The sequence below is a fragment of the Leptonychotes weddellii genome, chromosome 6 (genome assembly GCF_054177405.1).
Source record: "Leptonychotes weddellii isolate Sample4059 chromosome 6, ASM5417740v2, whole genome shotgun sequence".
Taxonomy (NCBI): domain Eukaryota; kingdom Metazoa; phylum Chordata; class Mammalia; order Carnivora; family Phocidae; genus Leptonychotes; species Leptonychotes weddellii.
In genome coordinates this window covers 47,408,390-47,431,843 of record NC_138374.1, presented here as the reverse complement: position 1 = coordinate 47,431,843, position 23,454 = coordinate 47,408,390, and the positions used below count along the sequence as shown (strand labels likewise).

General features: G+C 37.5%; 1 protein-coding gene across 2 annotated transcripts in view; it reads left to right on the top strand.

Moving 5' to 3' along the window:
* The window catches only part of VCL (vinculin), a 112,028-nt gene that overhangs the window by 56,824 nt on the left and 31,750 nt on the right, over nucleotides 1–23,454 (top strand). For both annotated transcript variants that reach the window (XM_006733451.3, XM_006733452.3), the window contains exons 3-8: nucleotides 7,059–7,209; nucleotides 7,393–7,501; nucleotides 9,167–9,289; nucleotides 11,316–11,476; nucleotides 19,524–19,614; nucleotides 20,429–20,576. In XM_006733451.3, coding sequence (XP_006733514.1) covers nucleotides 7,059–7,209; nucleotides 7,393–7,501; nucleotides 9,167–9,289; nucleotides 11,316–11,476; nucleotides 19,524–19,614; nucleotides 20,429–20,576 — 783 coding nt within the window. The remainder of the gene's footprint in view (nucleotides 1–7,058; nucleotides 7,210–7,392; nucleotides 7,502–9,166; nucleotides 9,290–11,315; nucleotides 11,477–19,523; nucleotides 19,615–20,428; nucleotides 20,577–23,454) is intronic.

Genomic DNA, 23,454 nt, shown 5'->3' with positions numbered 1-23,454 from the left:
TCAATGGACATCTTGGCTCTTTCCACAGTTTGGCTATTGTGGACATTGCTGCTATAAACATCGGGGTGCACGTACCCTTTCGGATCCCTACTTTTGTATCTTTGGGGTAAATACCCAGTAGTGCAATTGCTGGCTCATATGGTACCAGAAACATTTTTAAATCATAAGTTTAACTAGTTGCACAGCATGTATTTTCTGCCATATTATGTATTATATACCTGTCTTAAATATGTTTCCATGTAATTTTGGTTCATTTGATTTATGGAAAACATCTGCCATAATCATTGGCAAAGCCAGTCCTCATTGTGTATCTAGCCAGCTGAATCAAATTTACTTTTTTGAAACTTCATTTTTTAAAAAGTTCTTACTTTAGTCAGTTGTCTTTTAAACATATTTAAATAATAAGAATTGTTTTTATATTTACTCACATAGTTAACATTTAGTTATTTATAACATTTTGTTGTTTATTAGTTGTCATTTTTTCCCCCCCTTTAAATCTAAGTTTCCATCTGGTATAATTTTTCTTCTTCCTGAAGATTTCCTTTAACTTATCCTATAGTTCAGGTTTGCTGCTGCTGAATTCTTTCAGCTCTTACATATCTGAAAAAGTCTTTATTTCACCTTAATTTTTGAAATGCATATTTTTTGGGGTATAGATTTTTGAGGTTGACAGGTTTGTTTTTTTTTCTTTCAGTGCTTCACTGTCTTATGGCTTGCATTGTTTCTAATGAGAAGTCTGTTATTCTTTGTTCCTCTGTATTTAAAGTGTCATTTTTCTCCTGCTACTTTTAATATTTTCTCTTTAATCTTGGTTTTTAAGCAATTTTATTTATGTTCCTTTAAGCAATTTATGATGTGCCTTGTTGTAGTTCTCTTGATATTTTTTGTGCTTGGGGTTTATTGAGCTTTTTGGACCTGGGGCTTTATAGTGTTCATTAAATATAGAAAAATTTTGGCCATCATTTCTTCAAATACTGTTTTCTGTCTCCCTCCTTCCTCTCTTTTGGGGACTCAAATTGCAAATATATCAGGCTGCTTAGAGTTGTACCACAGCTCAGTGATGTTCTGTTCATTTTTTTTAAGTCTTTTCTTCTCCCTTGTTTCATTTTGGATAATTTTAATTGCTATGACTTGAATTTCACTGATCTTTTTTTATGCCATATCTTATCTGCTAGTAATTTATTGAGTGTATTTTTATATCTGAGACACATTTCTAGTTGTTCTGTTTGAGGCTTGTTTTTATATCTTTCATTTATCTATTAATATACTCAAAAACTTTCCTTTAGCTTTTGAACATATAGAATACAGTAGTAATAATGGTTTTAACATTCTTGTCTATTAATTCTATCATCTGTGTCATTTCTGGGTTGTTTTTGAATTATTGTTTTTTCTTTTCATTGTGGGTGGTGTTTTCATGCCTCTTTAATTCCTGGCAGATTTCAGTTGGAGGCCAGTGTCATATTGTTGCTGTAACAAACACAACACAAATGTTTTGTCTTCCAGTTCTGGAGTTCAGAAGTCCAAGATGGGTTAATTGTGTTTCTTCTGGAGAATTTGTTTCTTTGCCTTTTCCAGCTTCTAGAAGCTGCTCAAATTCCTTGGCTTGTAGCCCTGCATCACTCTTACCTCTGCTTCTGTCTTTGTATCTTTTTCTGCTTCTTTTGTTACATCATAGTGAAATAATACCTTCAATGTGCAATAAAATGGCTGTCAACCTAGAAATCTGTACTACTGAAACAGTCTTTGAAGTAGAAGACAAAATAGACATTTTCAAACAAACAAAAATGGTTACATTTTGTCACCAGCATTCTCTTAGTAGAGGAAATTCTGAAGAATGTAATTCAGACAGAATCAGATGATTCTAGATGTAAGGCCTGAGATATGCGAGGGAATGATTATCCAAAATATGGGACACTTTGTTGGTAAATATAAACAAACTTTGACTTATATAGTATAACAATGTAAAATCTAACAAGATTTAAAGGTTTAAAATGAAAGATATAACATTTTATACATGAAAACAATGTAAACAAAACAAAGCTTGAAAACAGTAGCATAAAGGTCAGGAAAGGGATGATTGGGAATTCAGGAAAGGGATGATTGGAAATTAAGTATCCTAAGATCATTTTTTGTTTGGGAAGAAGGTAAAAATATTGACTCATTTTAGATTTTTATGAGACTGATGAACTGCCAACTGTGTTAAGAGGACAGCTTTTATTTTAGATTTTTAACACGCCAACTATGCATGCTGAAGTATTTAAGGTAACCACAAAAAGCACAGAGTGTATAACCTTTAAAATTGTAAAGGGAATAAGAAAAAGGTAGAAAAAACTAGCAATCTTCTCCCTCCCCCCCCCCAAAAAAAGATAGGGAAAAATATGTTAAAGTTACAGGCCATATGGAAAATAAATAATAAGATATGAAAATAATTCTAGGGGCACCTGGGTGGCTCAGTTGGTTAAGTGTCTGACTCTTGATTAACGCTCAGATCATGATCTCAGGGTGGTGGGATTGAGTGCCGAGTCGGGCTCTGTGCTCGGTGTGGAGCCTGCTTAGGATTCTCTCTTTCCCTGTCCCTCTGCCCTTCCCTCTCTTTCTCTCTCTCTCTCTAAAAAAAAAAAAAAAAAAAAAAAAAATCTAAAAAAAAAGGGTGGGTTGCCTGGGTGGCTCAGTCGGTTGGGCGTCTGTCTTCTGCTCAGGTCATGATCCCAGAGTGCTGGGATCAAGCCCCCAAGTTGGGCTCCCTGCTCAGCAGGGAGTCTGCTTCTCCCTCTCCTCCCCTGCTCTCTCTCTCAAATAAATAAACAAAATCTTAGGAAAAAAAAATAATTCTAAATATACCAATAATATTAATACATTTAAATGGGCTAAATCATTAAGTTAAAAGTTCCTGAACTGGATTAAAAATATGTAGCTATATGTTATTTAAAAAGATATATCTAAAACACAGTGTGACAGAGAAATTGAAAATAGCCAAAGAAAACTGATTTGCAATATTAATGTCAGACAAATTAGACATTAAGGCAACAAACATTATTGGAGATATAGAGAGGTGTTACATAATGATAAATAGGTTCAGGTTATATAATAATTGTAAACTTATATGTACCTAAAAAGTTAGCTTATATATATATATATATAACACAAATAGAACTACAAGGAGATATAATCTAATCTGTTGTTATGGTAGGAGATTTCATCACTCAGTAATTGATAGATAAAAGACAATAAATATCAGCAAGGATATAGAAAATTTGAACAGTTTTAATTAACAAGCTTGAGCTAATGGAATATGTAAAATATTTCACGTAAAAATTGGAGCATACTCATTCTTTTCAGGCACACATAGAAAATTTATAAAAATTGATCATGTGTTAAGCCATCAAGCTAGCCTCAACACATTTCAAAATTCAAAGCCTTGTTATCTTACAGGCCACATTCTCTGGCATGATGCAGTTAATGATAAATCAATAGCAAAAAGATAACTAGAAAAGCCCCTTATGTTTTTTTTAAAGTATATCCAACAATTCATTGTCAGAGATGTCATAATGAAAATTATTGAGAGCTGGATAATAACAAAAATGCTACCTGTCAAAACTCTTGGGGCCCATAAACATTAAAAAACAAAACAAAACAAAACAAACCCACTCCACCCACAACAGTTTCCTTAGTAAGAGGGACATGCAAATTAAATTCACAATGATTTAGCATTTCACAATGACCACATTGACATATTAAAAATTCACAATGCCAAGGTAAGCTTGTGGAGCGATTGTGAACACTGCTGGTCCGCGTATTAAATTGGTGTAATCACTTTGGAAAACTCTTTGGCTTTCCTTGGTAGAGTTGAATATAGCATTTTCTGCAACCCAGTTTTTCCACTACTAGATACACTGTTTGTGTGCACCAGAAGCCAGTATAAGAATGTTCATAGTAGTAGTATTGATATAAACACCAGTAAAAAATATAATAACCTAGAATACCTCTAATGTCAATCAGAAGTCGAATGGGTAAATTATGGTATATCCATACAGTGGAATATGACACATTAGCTATAGTCCTCAACATGATGGGTCTCAAAATCATAATATTGAACAACAGAACAGTCACAGAAGCATATATAACAGTACAATTACACTTATTTAAGATTTTAATATGTATAGACAAAACTAAATGATACTTGTTTAGGTATGTATAGATAGATAGGTGCTGAAAGTATACAAAAAATCAGGAGAATAATTAAAATTCAGGATAATGATTCGTTCTGGGAAATAAGGAACATTTGGTTAGGGTGGGGCTTCTAAAGTACTTGGTAATGTTTCATTTCTGAAGTATGATTGTTGTATATGTGATATTTGCTTGAGCATAATGGTCATACAGTGTATAATTTTATTTTGCAATTTAAAAAATATAAAAATATTCTTAACTTCATTAATAAATAAATGCAAATTAAAACTATGTTGAGTAAAAAGCACCTGCAAAATAGGGAAAAAATATTTGCAAATTATGTATCTGATAAAGATTTAATACCCAGAGTATATAAATAATTCTGACAACTCAACAAGAAGACAAACATCCCAATTAAAAAATGAACAAAGGACTTCAATAAACATTTCTCCAAAGAAGATATACAGATAGCCCACAGGCACATGAAAAGATGTTCAACAACATCTTTGGTCAGTAAAGAAATCACATCAGAACCATAATGAGATACCACTTCACACCTGGTAGGATGGCTTTAACCCCCCAAAACCTTAAGAACCAAAAAATAACAAGTGTTGGGAAAGATGTGAAGAAATAGGAACCCTTCTATAAAGCCGGTGGGAATGTAAAGTGGTGCAATTGCTGTGGAAAACAGTTTGGCATTTCCTCAAAAAATTAACATAGACTTCCACTTGTAGGTATATATTCAAGAGAAATGAAAACCTGAATCCACATGGAAATTATGTATGAATGTTAGTAGCAGCATTATTCATAATTGCCAAAAGGTGGAAGCAACCCAGATGTCCATCAATACATGGATGGATAAGCAAATTTTCAAATTTTTGCATATATACATATAATAAAATATTATTCAGGTATGAAAAAGAACAAACTACTGACACATGCTGTAACCTGGATGAACCTTGAAAACATTTATGCTAAGTGAAAGAAGCCAGACACAAAAAGTCACATAGTCACATGATTCTTTTTATATGATATATCCAGAGTTGGTAAATTCATAGAGACAGAAAGCAAATTAGTGGTCACGAGGGGAGGGGTTTTGAAAGGGGGAGATCGGGAGTGATTGCATGCTATGTTTCAGGGTGCATTTCTGAAGTGATAAAAGTTTTGACCCGAGAGAGGTGGTAGTTGCTCATCATTGTGAATACACTAAATGCCATTGAATTGTATGTACCCTTTAGAGCAACTAATTGTGTGTTATGTGAATTTCACCTTAATTAAAAAACTGTGTTGAGATCCAGTTTTGGTCTCTCATATTGGTGAAGATAAACTTAAGTTTGATTATATACCAACTTGTTTAGACTGAGGAAACAGGTACTGCTGTCATCCATTGTGGGGGGAATGTTAATAACCTCTGTGGATGGTAATACAGCAACATTCGTCAAAATTGTAAATGTCTACACCTTTGATTCAGCAATTCCTTTCTGGCCTGTATCCTACAGATATATACGTTATACAATGATATTTTTCAAGGTGATTTTTTTGTAGCAGGCTAATAAATTATGGACTAGTTATGTAGCTGTATTAAAGAATGAGGAGGCTCTTTATGTACTTTTATTAGAATATCTCTAAGTTAAATTAAGTGGAAAAAGCAGAATGCAGAGTATGCCTGGTATGATCCTATTTGTATAAAAAAGGTGGAAGCCTGTTTTTGTTTCTTACGCATGAAGTGTCTTATTTTAAAGAATACAGAGGAGTCTCATAACGTTAGTTGCAAGTAGATGGAATATGAATGCCTAGGAGATAGTGGAAAGAAGGTGATTTTTCACTGACTGTCATATATATGAATATACATATCTCTATAAGTTAAAATTAAATTAAAAATTTAATTTAAAATTTAAAAAGGAACAGTAAACAACCAGTCTTTTAAGAGTGATCCAAAGCCACAGCAATGAGGTCTTGCTCTTTACTGATTCATTCATTCATTCATTCATTCATTGTTACATATGATCAGGTTGTCTGTATTATTAAACTGTATTAACATTAAACTATCAATAACTGGTTCAGTTATTAATGCTCGTGACATTTTATTTTTTATTTTTATTTTATTTTACTTATTTATTTGAGAGAGAGAGAATGAGAGAGAGAGAGAGTACATGAGGGGGCGAGGGTCAGAGGGAAAAGCAGACTCCCTGCTGAGCAGGGAGCCCGATGCGGGACTTGATCCTGGGACTCCAGGATCATTACCTGAGCTGAAGGCAGTCAACTGAGCCACCCAGGCGCCCCACTAGTGACATTTTAATTAACAATATAGTTTTATAGGTTTGTTTTCAAACAGTCCAGTGGATTTGTCAAATCCATTTAGCTAGATGAATGGGAAATTTATGCATTACTTCATACTTTTTGTTTCCTCCTAATCCTTTCTGTTATCTGATTATTAAATTTCACTTAACACAGTGCTTTGGCATTTTAGTTCCAGATAATAAATCCGAAACTGTTGTCAAGGATTTCCGTTCTTTGTGTAGTGTCTTTTAATGGCAGTGTGTATAGGGTGAGAAAGAAGAAAACAAAGGAGTTGCCGAGATGTATAGCAACCTAAAGTGAAAGGTCTAAAACATTTTGTCATCATTTTTTGTTGCCAGGAAATAACAAAGAACAAGGGCTTAGTGCAGTGAATGAGATGAATGAATGAATGAACGGATGGATGAATGGATGTGTAGCCCTTAATTGTAGATTTTAAGAGCTAAAAACTTAAGTCCTATTGTAACTTGGTCTTGGCTGTTTTCCATGTCTGAAAAAAAATGTGAATATGTCCCTTTACATTCTTTACATTTGCATGTCCTATTCTTCTGCTTGGTTCTGCCAGGGAGTTAACTCCATGTTCCTCCCCACAGGGTTGAGAATGCTTGCACCAAGCTTGTCCAGGCAGCCCAGATGCTTCAGTCAGACCCTTACTCAGTGCCTGCTCGAGATTATCTAATCGATGGGTCAAGGGGCATCCTCTCTGGCACATCAGACCTGCTCCTCACCTTCGATGAGGCTGAGGTAGGCAATCTGAGGCCCATGCAGACCTCTTCCAGACAAAAGTCTTAAAGATAGTCTTGAAGGTAATAATGGAGGATTGGTGATGATTTAGGATGAGAAAATGTTGAATAGCTACCCAGCTGAATTAGCATGTTTTCCACTTATTGTTCACTCACTCGACTAAAAACTGAAATGCATTTTCAGGTTCGTAAAATTATTAGAGTTTGCAAAGGAATTTTGGAATATCTTACAGTGGCAGAGGTGGTGGAAACTATGGAAGATTTGGTCACCTACACAAAGAATCTTGGACCAGGTTAGTCATGTCCAGTTTTCATAATAAAATGTTTTTATGGATTGTCCATGTCTGATCGAGGTGGAAGGAGAACTCCCCCTGCTTTTTGCAGAAGATAAGTAATGATGCATTGGGCTTTGAGGTGTATCTTCTCTGTTGATGGAGCTGACACTGTGTTTCTACTGAGGAGATATCATTGTCTCTGAAAGCTGAATTTGCTTTCTACAAATCCTGGCCCTGCCTAATGAATTAAACTAGGCATTGCAAATGTTGCTGGAGAATGTAGGAAATACTTTTCTATTAGTGTAATGCTTAAGGCCACCCTGAATTCTGACCTCTCCATTCCACATTATACAGCATTCCTTCGCTGTCTGCCAGCTAGCCTGTAGCTCTTTAATGACCTCTTAGCGCGTTTAATTAGCCCGCCTACTATTATGGATTCATGCCCTAGCCCGAGGCTGCATAATATAATCAGACCTAGAAGGAGAGAAGAACTACTGTGACTAAATCTCATTTTGAAATGATTGTTTAGTCACCCGAGAATTGAATATTCAAAATACATGAACAGATACCAGCTTTTTCTGTTAGAGCCATGTAACATGAACTGGAGGGTTCTTAAAGTATGATTGAGACCAAACATCAGATGTTTAACTTGTCAGTATTAAAGATCGCATACCACCTCATAAAAGTCTTTTGTATTAGGTAAAATGATTCTTAACAGTGTTTTCATGAGGTTCCGATACAGTCATTCTGTAAACTTACAGCATTTAAGAATTTCTCTGAGCCATCATTGAAGATCAGCAGGAAATGCCTTTAGAGCAGTGTTCTTTAAACTTTCCCATAGCATTGGGAAAAGAAGTTTATTTCTTCAAATAAAATCTTAGGCAGAATCTCAACATATAAAAGACAAAAGTGGAGCTACTCTGAATGGAGCAGGGACAACCCCTCCTTTTCCATCTCCCTTTGGTACCCCTTGATGATCTGTGAAACCTTAAGAAATCCTATGAGCAGTTTGAAAATCAAAGCTTTAGAGAATCACATAGCACCTTTGAATAATAACCAAAGTAAACAAAAAGGGCTAGCAGGCCGATTCCAAAACACCAGATGCTTTTGATTGCTGTCCTAACTATAATTATTTTTATAATATTTTTGTTTGTTTCTAATTATAAAAATAGTACATGCTTATTTTGGACAATTGGAAAGAACAGAAAAATATAAAGGTGAAAACAAAACACATTGTTGTAATTCTTAAGATTTTCTTCAGCCACTGGCTTCTCAGTACTAGGCTCACATGAGATGCTTACGTAGGCGCAGTGGCCAGATCCGTGACACGAACCCGGTATGCGTGGTAATAACCAGGAAAAATATTTTTATTTATTTTTTACAAATACGTATTTGTTTTTTCAGTATGTTTTTGTATTTGTGAATGTATTTATGTCAAATGTGTGAAAATGAGGTCATATTTAGGATTTACATTTAATAAATTACTTTCAATTGAAATGAATGAAGTTGCATTAAGTTCGACCTGTCCAGAAGATTCTATATCATAAATGCTACAGTTCAGTGATATTTCTCTGGGCAATCAGTTTGGATTTTCATAGTTGTTCATAATGGATTTAGGCTCAGAATGCCAGAGTCTGGAACGTTTCACTCTTAACCCTGCACAATTTATTCCTTGTGCCCCAGGAATGACAAAGATGGCCAAGATGATTGATGAAAGGCAGCAGGAACTGACTCACCAGGAGCACCGAGTGATGTTGGTGAACTCCATGAACACCGTGAAAGAATTGCTGCCAGTTCTCATTTCAGGTATTTTCTGCCTGTATCTGGTCTTACAGGAAAAAAAAAAAAAAGAAAAGAAAAAAAGTCAACGTATTCTAAACTCTGATGTTAATTTTCTTTTACTGCTTAGTTGCATGTCCTTCAGGCTGGGTAAAAACGAGGCCTGATAGATTGGGTGCTACCTGATGGCTGCAGGTGATTGGCTAAGAACCAGTATTCATCTTCCGAAGTGCTCTCCTGCTCCTGTTCTTTGTTTGAAGCTGCGCTTCTTGTTGCCTCACTCTGTTCTGAAGTTCTAGTAGGCCCCTTTGCTGGGAGGTGGGATATCTAGAAACTTTAGTCTTGGACATAGAAAATTTTTTTTTAAAGATTTTATTTATTTATTTGACAGAGAGAGCGTAAGCAGGGGGAGTGGGAGAGGGAGAAGCAGGCCCCTCACTGAGCAGGGAGCCCGATGCGGGGCTCGATTCCAGGACCCTGGGATCATGACCTGAGCCAAAGGCAGATGCTCAACTGACCGAGCCACCCAGGCGGCCCTTGGACATAGGAATTTTTACACTTTTATTTGTGTTATGAAAAGAAATTAGGAGCTGGCATGGATATTATAGAGCATTGTAGGATAAAGAAGTGAACCCAGGGCGCCTGGGTGGCTCAGTTGGTTAAGCGACTGCCTTCGGCTCAGGTCATGATCCTGGAGTCCCGGGATCGAGTCCCGCATCGGGCTCCCTGCTCGGCGGGGAGTCTGCTACTCCCTCTCCCGCTCCTCCCTCTTGTGCTCTCTCTCTCTCTCTCTCAAATAAATAAATAAATAAATAAATAAATAAAATCTTAAAAAAAAAAAAAAAAGAAGTGAACCCAAAGCCCTTTTCAGTGTTATGCTAACACCGTTTTTCCTAAAAGAAATTTAACTGTTCTCTACATTACAGAGTTGGTGGTCTATACCACATGGGACCCCTTCCCCACTGGGTAGAGCCTGGTGGCTGCTGTCTCAGCTAGCAAAAGGGATCTGTACTCACTGGGTCTCTAGTATGTACCAGACACCTCATGGTTTACATAAGTTATCTTAATCAAGTTAAGGGTTAATTAGTTTAACTCTCAGAGGGCAGCTCTATTTTCAGAATCTTACGAGGCATGTCACAGTCACCCCCAGCTCCTACGTCCCTGCTTTGTCATTTCAGATAGTAGCTAGAAAAGGAGAGGTGAGGGTAAGAGCTCAGAAAGCCTGTAACTTATATGGACTAGAAAACAAAAACATTTCTAAGTAGAGTCTTAAAATCCCCATGGGAAATATGTTTTTGAGGCCAGTTGTTCCATGAGCTAGAAGGGTTTTGGGAGTAAGATTTCTTTCTCATCTGGGTAACTCAATAAAGTGTTGATCAGTGTTTGTTTTAACAATTTCAGTTATTTCCTGAGAAGATATTCTCTTTCTCCTGTGCTTCAAATTATTATTGTTTTCTTCTTTACTCTTGGGGGTTAAAAATTTCCTGCTACATGATGAGAGAAATTCTGGAAGAGAAACCTGACACTTTGGGATCTTCCATTAGGATTGGGTGCAGCAGGATACTCCAGTTAGAGTTTTACTGTTTTCATCTTGTCCTGTTCGGTGTGTGTTAGATGGGGCCAGTGTCAGGGCTGGGATGATAAGTGATTTAGAAAGATATTGGATATTTTGGGATTGTAGCTCCTCAGGATACACATGTTAAATTAGCTCCTTGATCATGTTTTAATGATGTCTTGTACCTTAAAGTTGCTGATATTAGAACTTTATTGGCACACTTGCAGTGTTTTTTTGTTTTGTTTTTAATATATTCTTTTTTGTTGTTGTTAAGGTTTTATTTTTTTAGGTAATTTCTACACCCAATGTGGAGCTCAAACCTACAACCCCGAGATCCAGAGTCACATGCTCTACCGACTGAGCCAGCCTAGTATATTCTTTTTAAGACCTTAGAAACTCAGAACATGTACTCGAAGTGTGGAACATCTTGTGTGAATGTTGTTATACAGCAAGATTAAATTCCAAGCTTAGTTTCTGATCGTTTGTTTATTTTTACAGCTATGAAGATTTTTGTAACAACTAAAAATTCAAAAAACCAAGGAATAGAAGAAGCTTTGAAAAACCGCAATTTTACTGTAGAGAAGATGAGTGCTGAAATTAATGAGATCATTCGTGTATTACAACTCACTTCTTGGGATGAAGATGCCTGGGCCAGCAAGGTAAGTGTTACTGGAGGGGAAATAAGCTAACTCCTGAATTCTCCCCTCACACTTTATCTTGTAATTGTGGGTAGCGTAAGACCCCTCAGATATTATGAAATAATTTTTACTTCACTTTTCATGGGTTTCATGGGTTACTTGCTGCTTTTGCAAACTTCCTTTGCCCCAGGCTAGAACAAATAAATAGGTTTGTGGGGTTGAAGGCTGAGATGTGTAGCTTTTTCTTCAAGCTGGACACTCATTGGGTCTGGTGGAGGAATTCTTGTATGGTGCATACTCCCCTGGGTGGGAACCCTGCCTTTTTATGTGGATGGTTGTTGCTAGGTGACTGAGTAAGATACAGAACATGACTGTGACCGAATTTTATGGAAACTTTTCCTTAACCAACCTCTGACCTAAGAAATCTACAGAGGAAACTCCTGGCATTTCTAGGTGTGTCCATTTGTCATACCATTTTCCTTAAGGAAAGCTTAATTAAAATATTAGTTTTCACATTCGTCAGTGAGTTTTGAGGGGTCCCCTCACCCTTTATCTAGAATTTCCTCCTGGCCTCCAAAAGGGTTGGTGGATTCCTCCCAGAGCCTTGCAGCCGTGGTCTTATATTACTGCTGCTCTGGTCTACTTCTCTCTGTCTAGTGACTAGGAGAACAGAGGCACTTGGGTTTACACTCTCCTCGTAGGAGCCCAAGATACGAGCAGTGGGGGAAACACACTGTCTGCAGGATCCAGCTTCCCCACATGGGACCCAAATGATATTTCCAGGGCCCCCCAGCAGGCTGGTAGCAAAGAGGGGATTTGTAGTGTGACTTCCATTGGGTACCCAGTAGGGCTGTATTTGTTCTCCAGGACACCAGGAAGGTAAGGTCAAAGCTGGGGTCTGAAAATTACATTGCCCAGAAAGTGAATCTAAATACGCAGAAGGAAATCAGCTTCTCTTGACTCTGGATTTGTTCACAGAGGCACAAAGTTCTTGAACGAGTTTTAAGACTGTGTTTTAAATCTAGATGGTGGAATCATTTTAAGTCTTTGGTATTTTACTTAATTTTGCTTTTGCATATTTGACAACTTTCACTTCCCTGTTATGACTTCTTTATGCATCTTTTTTTTGTTCTCTTGTTTGTTTTATTCTTTTTCTCACATTTAGAAGGTAAGCTTTCTCTTGCCCTCTCGTCTCTTTTTTGCTTCAAAAGAGAAAAAAGCATGTCTGTGAGGTTTTCCTGTGCTGTGTGCTGTGCCTTTTTCCGTGTGCCGGTGTGTAACACTGTGCTCGAATATGCGTCAGAATGTCATTTCATCTGGGACTCGGGGCTGTGCCAGGCAGACTGACTCTGGCTCATATTGAGCGATTTCTTTGGGGAAAGCAGAAGAAAAGACATTACAAGGGGATATCAGGCTTTCTATATTTGGTGGGTGCTTTCATCTTTTTAAACAGGCTCCCGAGAACCGTTTTGGCCTGGTCATTCCCACCGACTTCATTTGAGGGGCAAGTTTCTCTCAGCTGGGTGACCTCCAGGTGACCTGTGTGGACCCTGCTCTTGGGGAATGAAACTCCCAGCCGATGTCACCTCTCTGTTTGCATTTCCTCCCAGTCTCCTTTGCAGGCTCTAGAATTTTGCTTTTGGAGATGTGTCATTGAGGTTTTCAACCCATTGTGAAAATGAATAGGCTCAGGAGTTTAGATGGGGCACCTGTCCTTCACAATGATCCTAGCCTTCAAAATCAAAAGGGAAAAAGTTAAGTGTATCTAAAGTTTCTCCTAACTTCAGTCCGTGGTTCACTGCATGTTCTGCTAAGCTGTGAATCAGCCATGGTTCTCCATGACCTCACCTTTCCCTAACCTAATCTCTTTCCTTATTCTCTCTCCTTTGCTTCTAGCAGATGAGAAATAGCAAAAAAGCGGAGCAGGCCTTACAACCTCAATGTTTTTCTGTGTTTGGAGGGGAAAAGTTACCCATCATTTAGTAAATAGGGGTTGCTGAGCTTTATTTTGTGCCAGTGCCATTGAGAGATGCTGTGTACATTCTTATAGCTGTCTCAGTTTTATGCTGATCTGGAAGGAACTAGACTGTAATGGGTGCTGCAAAACTTAAATGTCAGAATGAAAGAAAGTAAATAAAATTAGTTCAGCCAAAAGAAACTCAAGTACATAATGACATCAGAACAAACAAGAAATGTTTATTTTTAAATCTCATTTTGCTTTTGTTTTACATTTACCTGGTTCAGAAATCAAAATGCTATAAAAAGATATACATGACAGAGCTTACTTCCCACCCATCCACTCTACTTCCCCCCACCCCTTAAGTGTGACTGTTTTTATTAGTTGCAAGAATAATTAGAAAAAAATTTTTACCTTGGAAATGGAAACTGGTAACTAGAATTTTGGTTATTTTTCAGTTTAGTAGCATTATGCTCTTTCACTGCTCGACTGTAAGCAGTGGATTAATCAGACCTTGAGTCTGTCTGTGGCCTGGGTCCCCATTCTATTTAACACATGCTATCTTTTTCCTCCTCTTGACCCTACCAGTTAAGAATTAACTTTGTCTTACCATACTTGTTTCATGCTTCCCCATTGGTGCAGTTTTCTCCTGGAAAGTGATGGTTCCTCTAGAAAAGTGGGGGAAGAAAGTAAGTGGAAACAATTTTTGGTAAAAAGCGCGTTTTGCCGAATAAGTTAAGTTTTTAAAGAGGCAATGCAGGAGCTGATTATTTTACCTTTTATACCTACATTCAAATTACAGATTTACACATTTAAAAGTACTTTGAGTTTAAATGCCTCATTTTATTTTGAAAATAACAATTTCCCCCTCCTGAAATCAGCAGTCATTGTATGGTGATCATTAAAAATTAATTTAGGGTACATTATGAAACAAACAAATTTGTGAATTAAACACAAATCTAATTCCGCCCTTTGTAAATTTAGCAGTCTATACTTAATCTCTCTCTCTCTCTTTTTTTGTATTTATATTAGTTGTTTCTTGATGCATGCTGAGATTTAAGACGAAGTGAGAAAAATTTTAAGCTAAGAATTTTTTGAACACTCCATAGGTGCTCGTACAACTTGTACCTGGAGGCATTACATGCTGTTACTCAGAATTAGTTCTCGTGGTGGTTTCCTGCCACTGTGGGCCTAGGCTGGTGGTGGGCTAAATGTAATGACTGACTCAGATGTCTTGCACAGAAGATTTCTGTACCCTACCAAAGAAGGAAATATTGGTTAGAACACATCAGCCTATAATACTTGCTCTTAACTACAGACCGCTGAGGTTTGTGTTAATTTTATTTCATTTTTGAAAAAATAAGTATGTGAGGTTTTTTCTTTATTATTAGAATGTCTACTATGAAAATGAAACGTGATTTAAGATTGAATCAGTTAATTAAAATGATTCTCCTTTAGGTGTTTTATTTTTATAACTGGAATATAGTTGACGTACAATGTTATATTAGTTTCAGGTGTACACATAGTGATTTGACACTATGTGAGCTTCTTAATGAGTCTTAGAGTGTTTTATTTTAGCAGCTAATACAGTAAAGGACTTATCTCTTGGACTTTGAGATAAATAGTTAATTCAGGCATTTATGATATTTTAGCCCCTCCCCTCAAATTGGAGAAAAGCCCAAAATGTTAAAACAATTGACATTTCCCTTCTGATCCAAGTGATCTTTCAGTTGGTACATCTGATTGTCTGCACATAGGTGGCATTGAATTTTAGAGCTGGGAAGGTTTTCTTAAAGATGAGGAACTGAAGACTGGGAGGGTAACTTACCTGAAGTCTCAGGGGTAGACAACTTTCTTTTGTCACTTCAGTGTAGTTTGTAAGATTTTGTTCTACTGCCCAGTTTATTCTTTCCAGAAACATCTTTGTTTAAAACACTGATGAAGGGGTGGAAATGCCATCAGGAATGGAACAGAGTTTGGGGTGTGGGGAGGGGAAGTGTCCGTGGGGAAAGGGAGAGTAGGTTGGGCAGCAAACAAGAGGGAGTCCTTAGTCCCTTATTGAAAATTTTCTAGAAGCTGGCATTGTAGAACGTCACTTTTTCTTCTGAAGTTCCCTTTGATTATCTCTAGGAGGAACTCCGTGGTTCTCAGTACTATTCAGTGTTCTTTAGATCTAATTCTGTATTACGTTTCAGGAGTGTTTCAGTTCCTGGGAGAGCATGTAAAAAGGAGTTTTTTTTGTTTTTTTTTTTTTTAAAGATTTTATTTATTTATTTGACACAGAGAGACAGCGAAAGAGGGAACACAAGCAGGGGGAGTGGGAGAGGGAGAAGCAGGCCTCCCATGGAGCAGGGAGACCGATGCAGGGCTCGATCCCAGGACCCTGGGATCATGGCCTGAGCTGAAGGCAGGCGCTTAACGACTGACCCACCCAGGCGCCCCTAAAAGGGAGTTCTTTTAAGGTTGTCCTTCCACCTTTTGGTGTGCGTGGGACAGAGCCAAACCAGTGTGGTTTTTCATTTAAAACCTGAACTCCTCTAAGAGTTTTACTGTAAAAGGGACCTTGGGGGAGGTGACCAGATCCCTACCAGCTGTCCCCAAAGCTTCAGGCCTAGATCTGGTCTTTTTTTTACACTCAGTCTTAAGAACAACAACAACAACAACAACAAAAACCCAGAGAAGAGATTGATGGAGACTTTTCTCTTTCCCAAATTTGAGATTTTACAGAGAAAATACTCAAATGAAGATGTTTTTTTCTCTTGTATTTCATACCCAGATTGTACTCTGGGCACTTAGGCCTGACATGGTTTAACTGAAAGCTTTGTGATACATGGTATGGATGACCATGGGGTTATGGTTATTTTCACTCTATAAATATATCTCAAAATTGACTTCTAGTCTTAGTTGTTCAGTGAATTGGTTTGTAGCATATCCAGTATTAATATACTTCTTATGCTGCTTATGACAGTTCTGTCAATTCCATAATAAATACTGCCCTTCAAAAGAAGTATATATGAGATTCTTAGAAGACCAAAATATCTGTTCCCATGGACATTTTTTATTTTAATAGGTATGACATTAAAGTGTAATGTGTTTAAATGAGTATTCAAAACTTGTTCTGTTCCAGAAAGAATCTAAGGTGGTCCTTTCAGTTATTGTTTTAAATCATCAAAATTGTCTAAAATTCATGCTATTAAAAACTTTGGTAACTAAAATTCCCAGTTTAAAAAATGCAGCTTCATTTCAGTTTTGCCGTGGGTCATTTTTAGGGGAAAATGAGCACCTCTTAATTTTAACTTATTGAGGTCACATCATTTCCCACTCAGGAGTAAATTACTCACTTCCTGAGAATTAGATTCTTTCCTTGAAGTGTGGTGGCCATTCATGCTTTATTAGGGAGAAAAAAAAGCATGATTTTTGAGGATACCGAATAGAGCAAAGCTACTTTTTTCATTATGTTTCAGTCATTTTGGGGCAATGAAGAATAAAATAAGTCATTTTGGGTAGTGAGGATTAGGATTTTGATTTCTAGAGCTTATTTTCTGGTCAATATTAACCAAAGCCAAAATCAAAAAGGCAAAGGCTTGCTGACTATTACAAAGGGTTAGAAGAATCTTCAGCAACTCTTCTTGGTAAAAGAAAAAATTCACGAATTTCATTTAATATAAAATAGATAGGTTTGGTGTCAGCAAACCTGAGATCAGTTGGGTTTGTAGGACTGAGTCCTTGTTTCTTAATTTGTAAAATTAAATTATATTTAAATTTGAGGTTCAATGAAGTAATGAGGGGAAACAATACCTAAAACAGAACCTAACACGGAAGAAATCCTCAATTAAAGTTAGTTTCCAAACTAGTAGCCTTGTCTCTTTTTGATTTTTTTTTTTTTTTTTTTTTAAGTAGGCTCCACATCCAACGTGGGGCTCGAACTCATGACCCCATGATCAAGAGTTGCATGCTCTACTGACTGAGCCAGCCAGGCACCCCCAAATAGTAGCCTTTAATTCTAGAATAGACAAAGTATTTGATCTTTGTTCCCCTTGAATTTAGATTTTTGAAATGAAATCAATCTCCAGTTTTTTTCACTCTAAAAAATAATAATGTATTAGAGAAATGGTTAACAGATTTTAAATTATTTTTATGTGGATATAATTTCTCTTTAGAGTATGCACATACTTCCCTAATAAGAGATTGTGAAGTTTTTTTTTTCCTGTACCTAGACAAAGTCCTGTAACTTGTGTTAGACCCTAAGGGCTATCTAGTTCTCTGAGGTTGGGATTTGCCTGAGCCTCTTTAAACAGGTATTGATTTGGGCCTTGCTAATCTGGCATCAAGTGAAAGCTGACTTTTAAAGGCAGGGTTTGCTGTGCACATTAATGTAGGACAGGATGGAGGAGGAGTAGATATTTAAGCCATTTGAGAATGAAAGCACTTAAAAAATGCCATTTGTCTACTTGCACTGATTACAAATGAATTTCAAAATAGATAGTCTCTGCCTTCTATTGAGAGATAGCCTCCATAATTCCATATAACTTGATAATAAAAAATATTTTGTTTACATTTTTTTCAGTAATTTAGTTCATTTCTCTTTAGTTGCTGTGACTGAGAATTTTGCTATTTAGAGCCTTTGATAGCCAAGGTTAAAGCAATCTGTATCTGTTTAGATCGGGAAGGTGGAAATCCTAAAGCTGAGAGTCCTTATAGTTTGCATAGGAACGTGGGAAAAGCTGTGGTCAGGCTGCTGACCTTAAGCCTCTGAGCGCTGCCCGCACTTATTTTGTCCTAGTGCTGGGTCTTGTTTGGATTAGAAGTGGGGATGCTCCTCGTGCCCCCGTGTGGAAGAGTAGTGATAAAACACCTTTAAGAACCCCAGTTTTGCAGGACTGGAAAGTGAAAAAAAGTTAGGGATTCAGGGCATTGCCTAGAATTTCAGAGGTTAACTCTGCGCTTCCATGCACGGAACTCTGTAAGAGCCAGTTCCCTAGAGCAGAAGGGAGTTCAGCTGTCTTTTTGTTTTGTTTTGTTTTATTTTATTTTATTTTATATTTTAGAGAGAGACAGAAAGAGAGTGTGAGGGGGTGGAGGGGCAGAGCGAGAGGGGGAGAAAGAATCCCAAGCAGACTCGGTGTTGAGCGTGGAGCTCAACTTGGGGCTTGATCCCAGGACTCTGTGATCAAGACCTGAGCTGAAATCAAGAGACAGACACTTAACTGACTAAGCCACCCACTCATTTGTCTTTTAAGGTGTTTACATAGAGATTTACGAGATAGCCTGTCGGTTGTGAGGGTGAACACATGAGTATTTATTATATTGTTCTCTACATTTTTCTATATTTTAAAAACTTCATCAAACAGTTGGTGTATTTTTAGTCTGCTTCAGCTTTTCATGCTGTGTCCCGGGTTTAATGCTAGCCATCATGAATCCTGATTGCAAACAATCAACTGAGACCCACTTATTTTATCCTGCCTCTTCTTCCGGGTTAGGATGGTAAGGGAGCTAAGAATGAGGAGGATGAGGAGGATGGCAGGGAAGGCCAGAATAACACTTCTTTCTTGCATTACATGGAGTGGTTTATTTGTGGAATTAAAACTAAATTGCTAGATTAAAATTCTCAATTTTTTTCCAAGCAGTAGTTCCAAGTTTCTCGGATTAATTCAGTATAGTGAAGCATCATCCAGTGTTTGTGTATTTCAGAGCGAGATGTAAGAGAACTGTGATTTGTGGCGCCACGTGCTAATGAGGCTTCCTGGATGCAGGGAGGGCTGTGCCAGGGCTGCGGCAGATGAATGTGGAGTGGAAGGCTGATAATGAGGCATGTGACAACAGGGCTTTTCCCTGCTGCAGACATGAAGCATCTCTTGGCTTGAGTGATTCTTACCAGTTTTCACAGTTTAGCAATAGATCAGAAAACAAAATAGAATTAACTGAAGATTTGCATGCATCATGCTGCATTTTGACAGAAATAAGCATTCTGGTGTGATGAGAGTATTTTCAAGGCTGTTGTAGGACTACCTTAGCTACAGTATGTTAAGTGCTGTAACTTTTTCCCTGTCTTACTGTGTATCATGGTATCTCAATTTTTGCAAAGAAAATAATTGTATTTCTCTTCAAAAGGACACTGAAGCCATGAAGAGAGCATTGGCCTCGATAGACTCCAAACTGAACCAGGCCAAAGGTTGGCTCCGTGATCCCAGTGCCTCCCCAGGTAATCCTCTGGTTCTTCTTTTCCGACGGATACAGTAACAAGCTAAAAATCAAGCAAAGAAAAGAAAGAAATCTTCCCACAATCTCATAATCCTGAGATAACTACTGCAACATTTAGGGGCATACTCCATATTCTGATAGTTTTGACTAATTGAAGCATTACTGGTCCTTAAAAGGATGAAGGACAAAGACTAATCACCTCTCATCATGGAGGAATTAGCCAAGCTGAACTGGGCATTCTTTGCCAGATTATTGGTTCACTTCTTCTCTGAATCAGAAAGGTAATTATTTTGAATAGAAAACTCTTTATAGTTCCCACTGGGCAGATTCCATTTATGTCAACAAAGTAATTTAATTAAGCAGATTAAATGATGATGCCAATAAGAATTGGAAAGCAAAGTTGACTTATGTAAAGACCCAAATGGGTTATTGAGCTAGGTTTTATGGATTCTCTAATCTAATATTCAGTTTTAGATTAATATTTGAATGAATGTGAAAAGCCTAATGGAGGTTAGAGGTGGTAGTATTAAATGAGTTGAGCCTATTTTCATCATCCATATTCTTACCACAAGCTGCTTATCATCTTCAGATGGATATGATTCCAAGTATCTTTTTTAGAAGTATCTGTGGTTGAAACCTCACCCTCTGGTTTAAGGGCACTGCTTGGCTGTTAGTGATCAGATGTATTGTCTTCTATTCACTTGTCTTGCCGTTTAAAATCATCCATTCCTTCATGAATGAAATGACTTGTAAAGCATCCTTCCTAAATAATTAATGCATCAACAGTGTAGATATTGAATATCTCTTTATTTTAGGGGATGCCGGTGAGCAGGCCATCAGACAGATCTTAGATGAAGCTGGAAAAGTTGGTGAGCTCTGTGCAGGCAAAGAACGCAGGGAGATCCTGGGAACCTGTAAAATGCTGGGGCAGATGACTGATCAAGTGGCTGACCTCCGAGCCAGGTAAAGTTCCTCTGCTCTTACCCAAGTTAGGTAGCGGATCGGATGGAACTCCTGACAGAGTGATTCAGAGAGCAAGTCTCTGCTAATTATACTGTGTTCTTTTTGACTAATGGCTAACACAGATCATTATATTCTATTCTTTTGAGATGGAAGTGAACTTTTCCTTTGATGAACTTTTAAAATAGGCAGATGCCTTGTAGTAAAGTTGAAATTGAAATAGAAATCTGGTATCTTAGTTTCTAGCCATAGGCTTATGATGAATAAGGGGCGGTGGTGAAGTCTGGCATGGGTAGGCATATATTTTATGAAGGATGGGTAAAAAGAAACATAAAGAGTGAAAACATTGGAATTATTTCACATTATTTAAAAAACCAGTTAAGTCAGTTATCATGTAAGTTGGTTATTTCTAGGCTTTTTTCAGTTTCTGTTTCATCATTATTCATTTGGTTTCATAATTCTTTTACCTACTTTAAGACTTGACTTTTAGAACTTTCCCCCCTGTAAACTAAATATATATAGCTTGCTATTAGGAAAACTCAGTATAATATAGGCTTCTTTGGAACTCATCCATAGAGTCAGTGAAGTTCTAAAAGATCCTCATTTTTATGGAATTTTATAATATGGGCATTAGGGCATGAAATATGCTAGATACTAGTGTAGATGAAGTTTAATTTGGCTTCAAGAATGTCATGAAACATCTTGAGATAATTGGAATATACAGGGTCTCCATACAAACAGGCCTCAGTAACACCCCTTGACATGTACACTGTTAGACCTGGTTTCAAATGTATTAACAGAATAGACTTAAGAATACAGTTCTTGGGCACCTGGTTGGCTCAGTCGGTGGAGCATGCAACTCTTGATCTTGGGGTTGTGAGTTTGAGCTTCATGTTGGATGTAGAGGTCACTTAAAAAAAAAAATATATATATATATATATATATATAGTTCTTTTTTTTTTTTAAGTTTATTTTTTAGTAATCTCTATACCCAACATGGGGCTCGACCTCATGACCCTGAAATCAAGAGTCGCATGCTCCACTGACTGAACCAGCCAGGTGCCCCAAGAGTACAGTTCTTAAAGGAGTTGTTCTTAACCTTTTTTGGGTCAAGGTAATTTTTAAAATCTGATGAAAGCCATTAATCTGTATGTAAAAAAATGCACATAAATGTGCCCGTATAATATTACGTATAATTTCCAGAGGTTTGTGGATTCACTGTAGGCCTGGAAGCTCCAGGGGTTTCAGGTCAAGAGTCTCTACCTTGTAGGGAGAAGGAACTGCATAAGTAAATGTGATCCCATTGAGCTCAGTGAGCCTTTTTCTCCCACTGTGAAGCAGTCTCCCCTGTCATGAGCACGACAAGAACTTTACAGAAAGGACAAAAAGAAGTTCTGTTCCCGTTCGGAGAAATGCCAAAGCCGCTTGACAAGATTCTTGGCTCTTCTCATTTCTCATTGCTGGCTCTTTTGTCTACAGCCTTTTCACAGTGTGGTAGACAGTCCTCACTTGGAATTCTCGAATACACAGTTGTATGTGTTTAGAGAAAGATGAATTTGAGCAAGAGAACAAGGTGGTTGCTGTATGGGATCGACCGTAAGTCTGTAAAGAGAAAAGGCTCGAACAGTGATGAGGAGCTATGGGCCTGCTTCCCACTGGAGCCTGCAGTGTCCTTTCCTGATGAGAGATTAGGAAGCTATCTCCCTGTTAGCCTTTCTTAAATATGCCTAGCTATTTAACATTTTAGTGGCTGAGACTCAGCAACAGTTTCTTCATTGATAAGCTTCTTTTCAGTCACCTAGGGTTTCTAGGTTGTAAGGATCTATTTTCCCTCCCATAGGACTTTGTAAACTTTTACTTTGAATGAAAAATTATGTAGCCCATAAATATTTTTACATTTTCACAGTTGGACTTTTATACTAAAAAGGTTTCTCATCACTAGAGTTGAAGGAAAAAAAGCAAATTAAATCATAAAAGGTCCCAAAAGTCTTCTGCTTTTCTGTACATAAAAGGGAAGCCTCGGGGCGCCTGGGTGGCTCAGTCGTTAAGCGTCTGCCTTGGCTCAGGTCATGATCCCAGGGTCCTGGGATCGAGGCCTGCATCGCATCGGGCTCCCTGCTCTGTGGGGAGCCTGTTTCTCCCTCTCCCACTCCCACTGCTTGTGTTCCCTCTCTCGCTGTGTCTCTCTCTGTCAAATAAATAAATAAAAATCTTTAAAAAGAAAAAAAGGGAAGCCTCAAGTACAAATGAAAGGTATATATACCTTTTATATACCTGGCAATTAATATTATTGAGTTCATTATTTCAGATATTGGTGTAGATGAAAAATAAAGATGAATTTTAAGAGGACAGATAAATGAATGACAGATCCATGCTACTATTAAGAGAAGCAACGATGTTTTGGAGTTCATCCTATAATCAGAAGCTCGGGTTAGGAAGATAAGCCTTGCCATTCTATCTGCTGATAAAGTTGCCACCCCATAAACTTCCAGACTCGTTTTATGAGGCCACCATTACCTTGATCCCAAAACCAGACAAAACCCCATCAAAAAGGAGAATTATAGACCAATATCCTTGATGAACATGGATGCAAAAATTCTCACCAAAATACTAGCCAGTAGGATCTAACAGTACATTAAAAGGATTATTCACCACAACCAAGTGGGATTTATCCCTGGGCTGCAAGTTTGGTTCAACATCTGCAAATCAATCAACGTGATACAATACATTAATAAAACAAAGAACAAGAACCATATGATCCTCTCAATAGATGCAGAAAAAGCATTTGACAAAGTACAGCATCCTTTCTTGATAAAAACTCTTCAGAGTATAGGGATAGAGGGTACATACCTCAATATCATAAAAGCCATCTGTGAAAAAC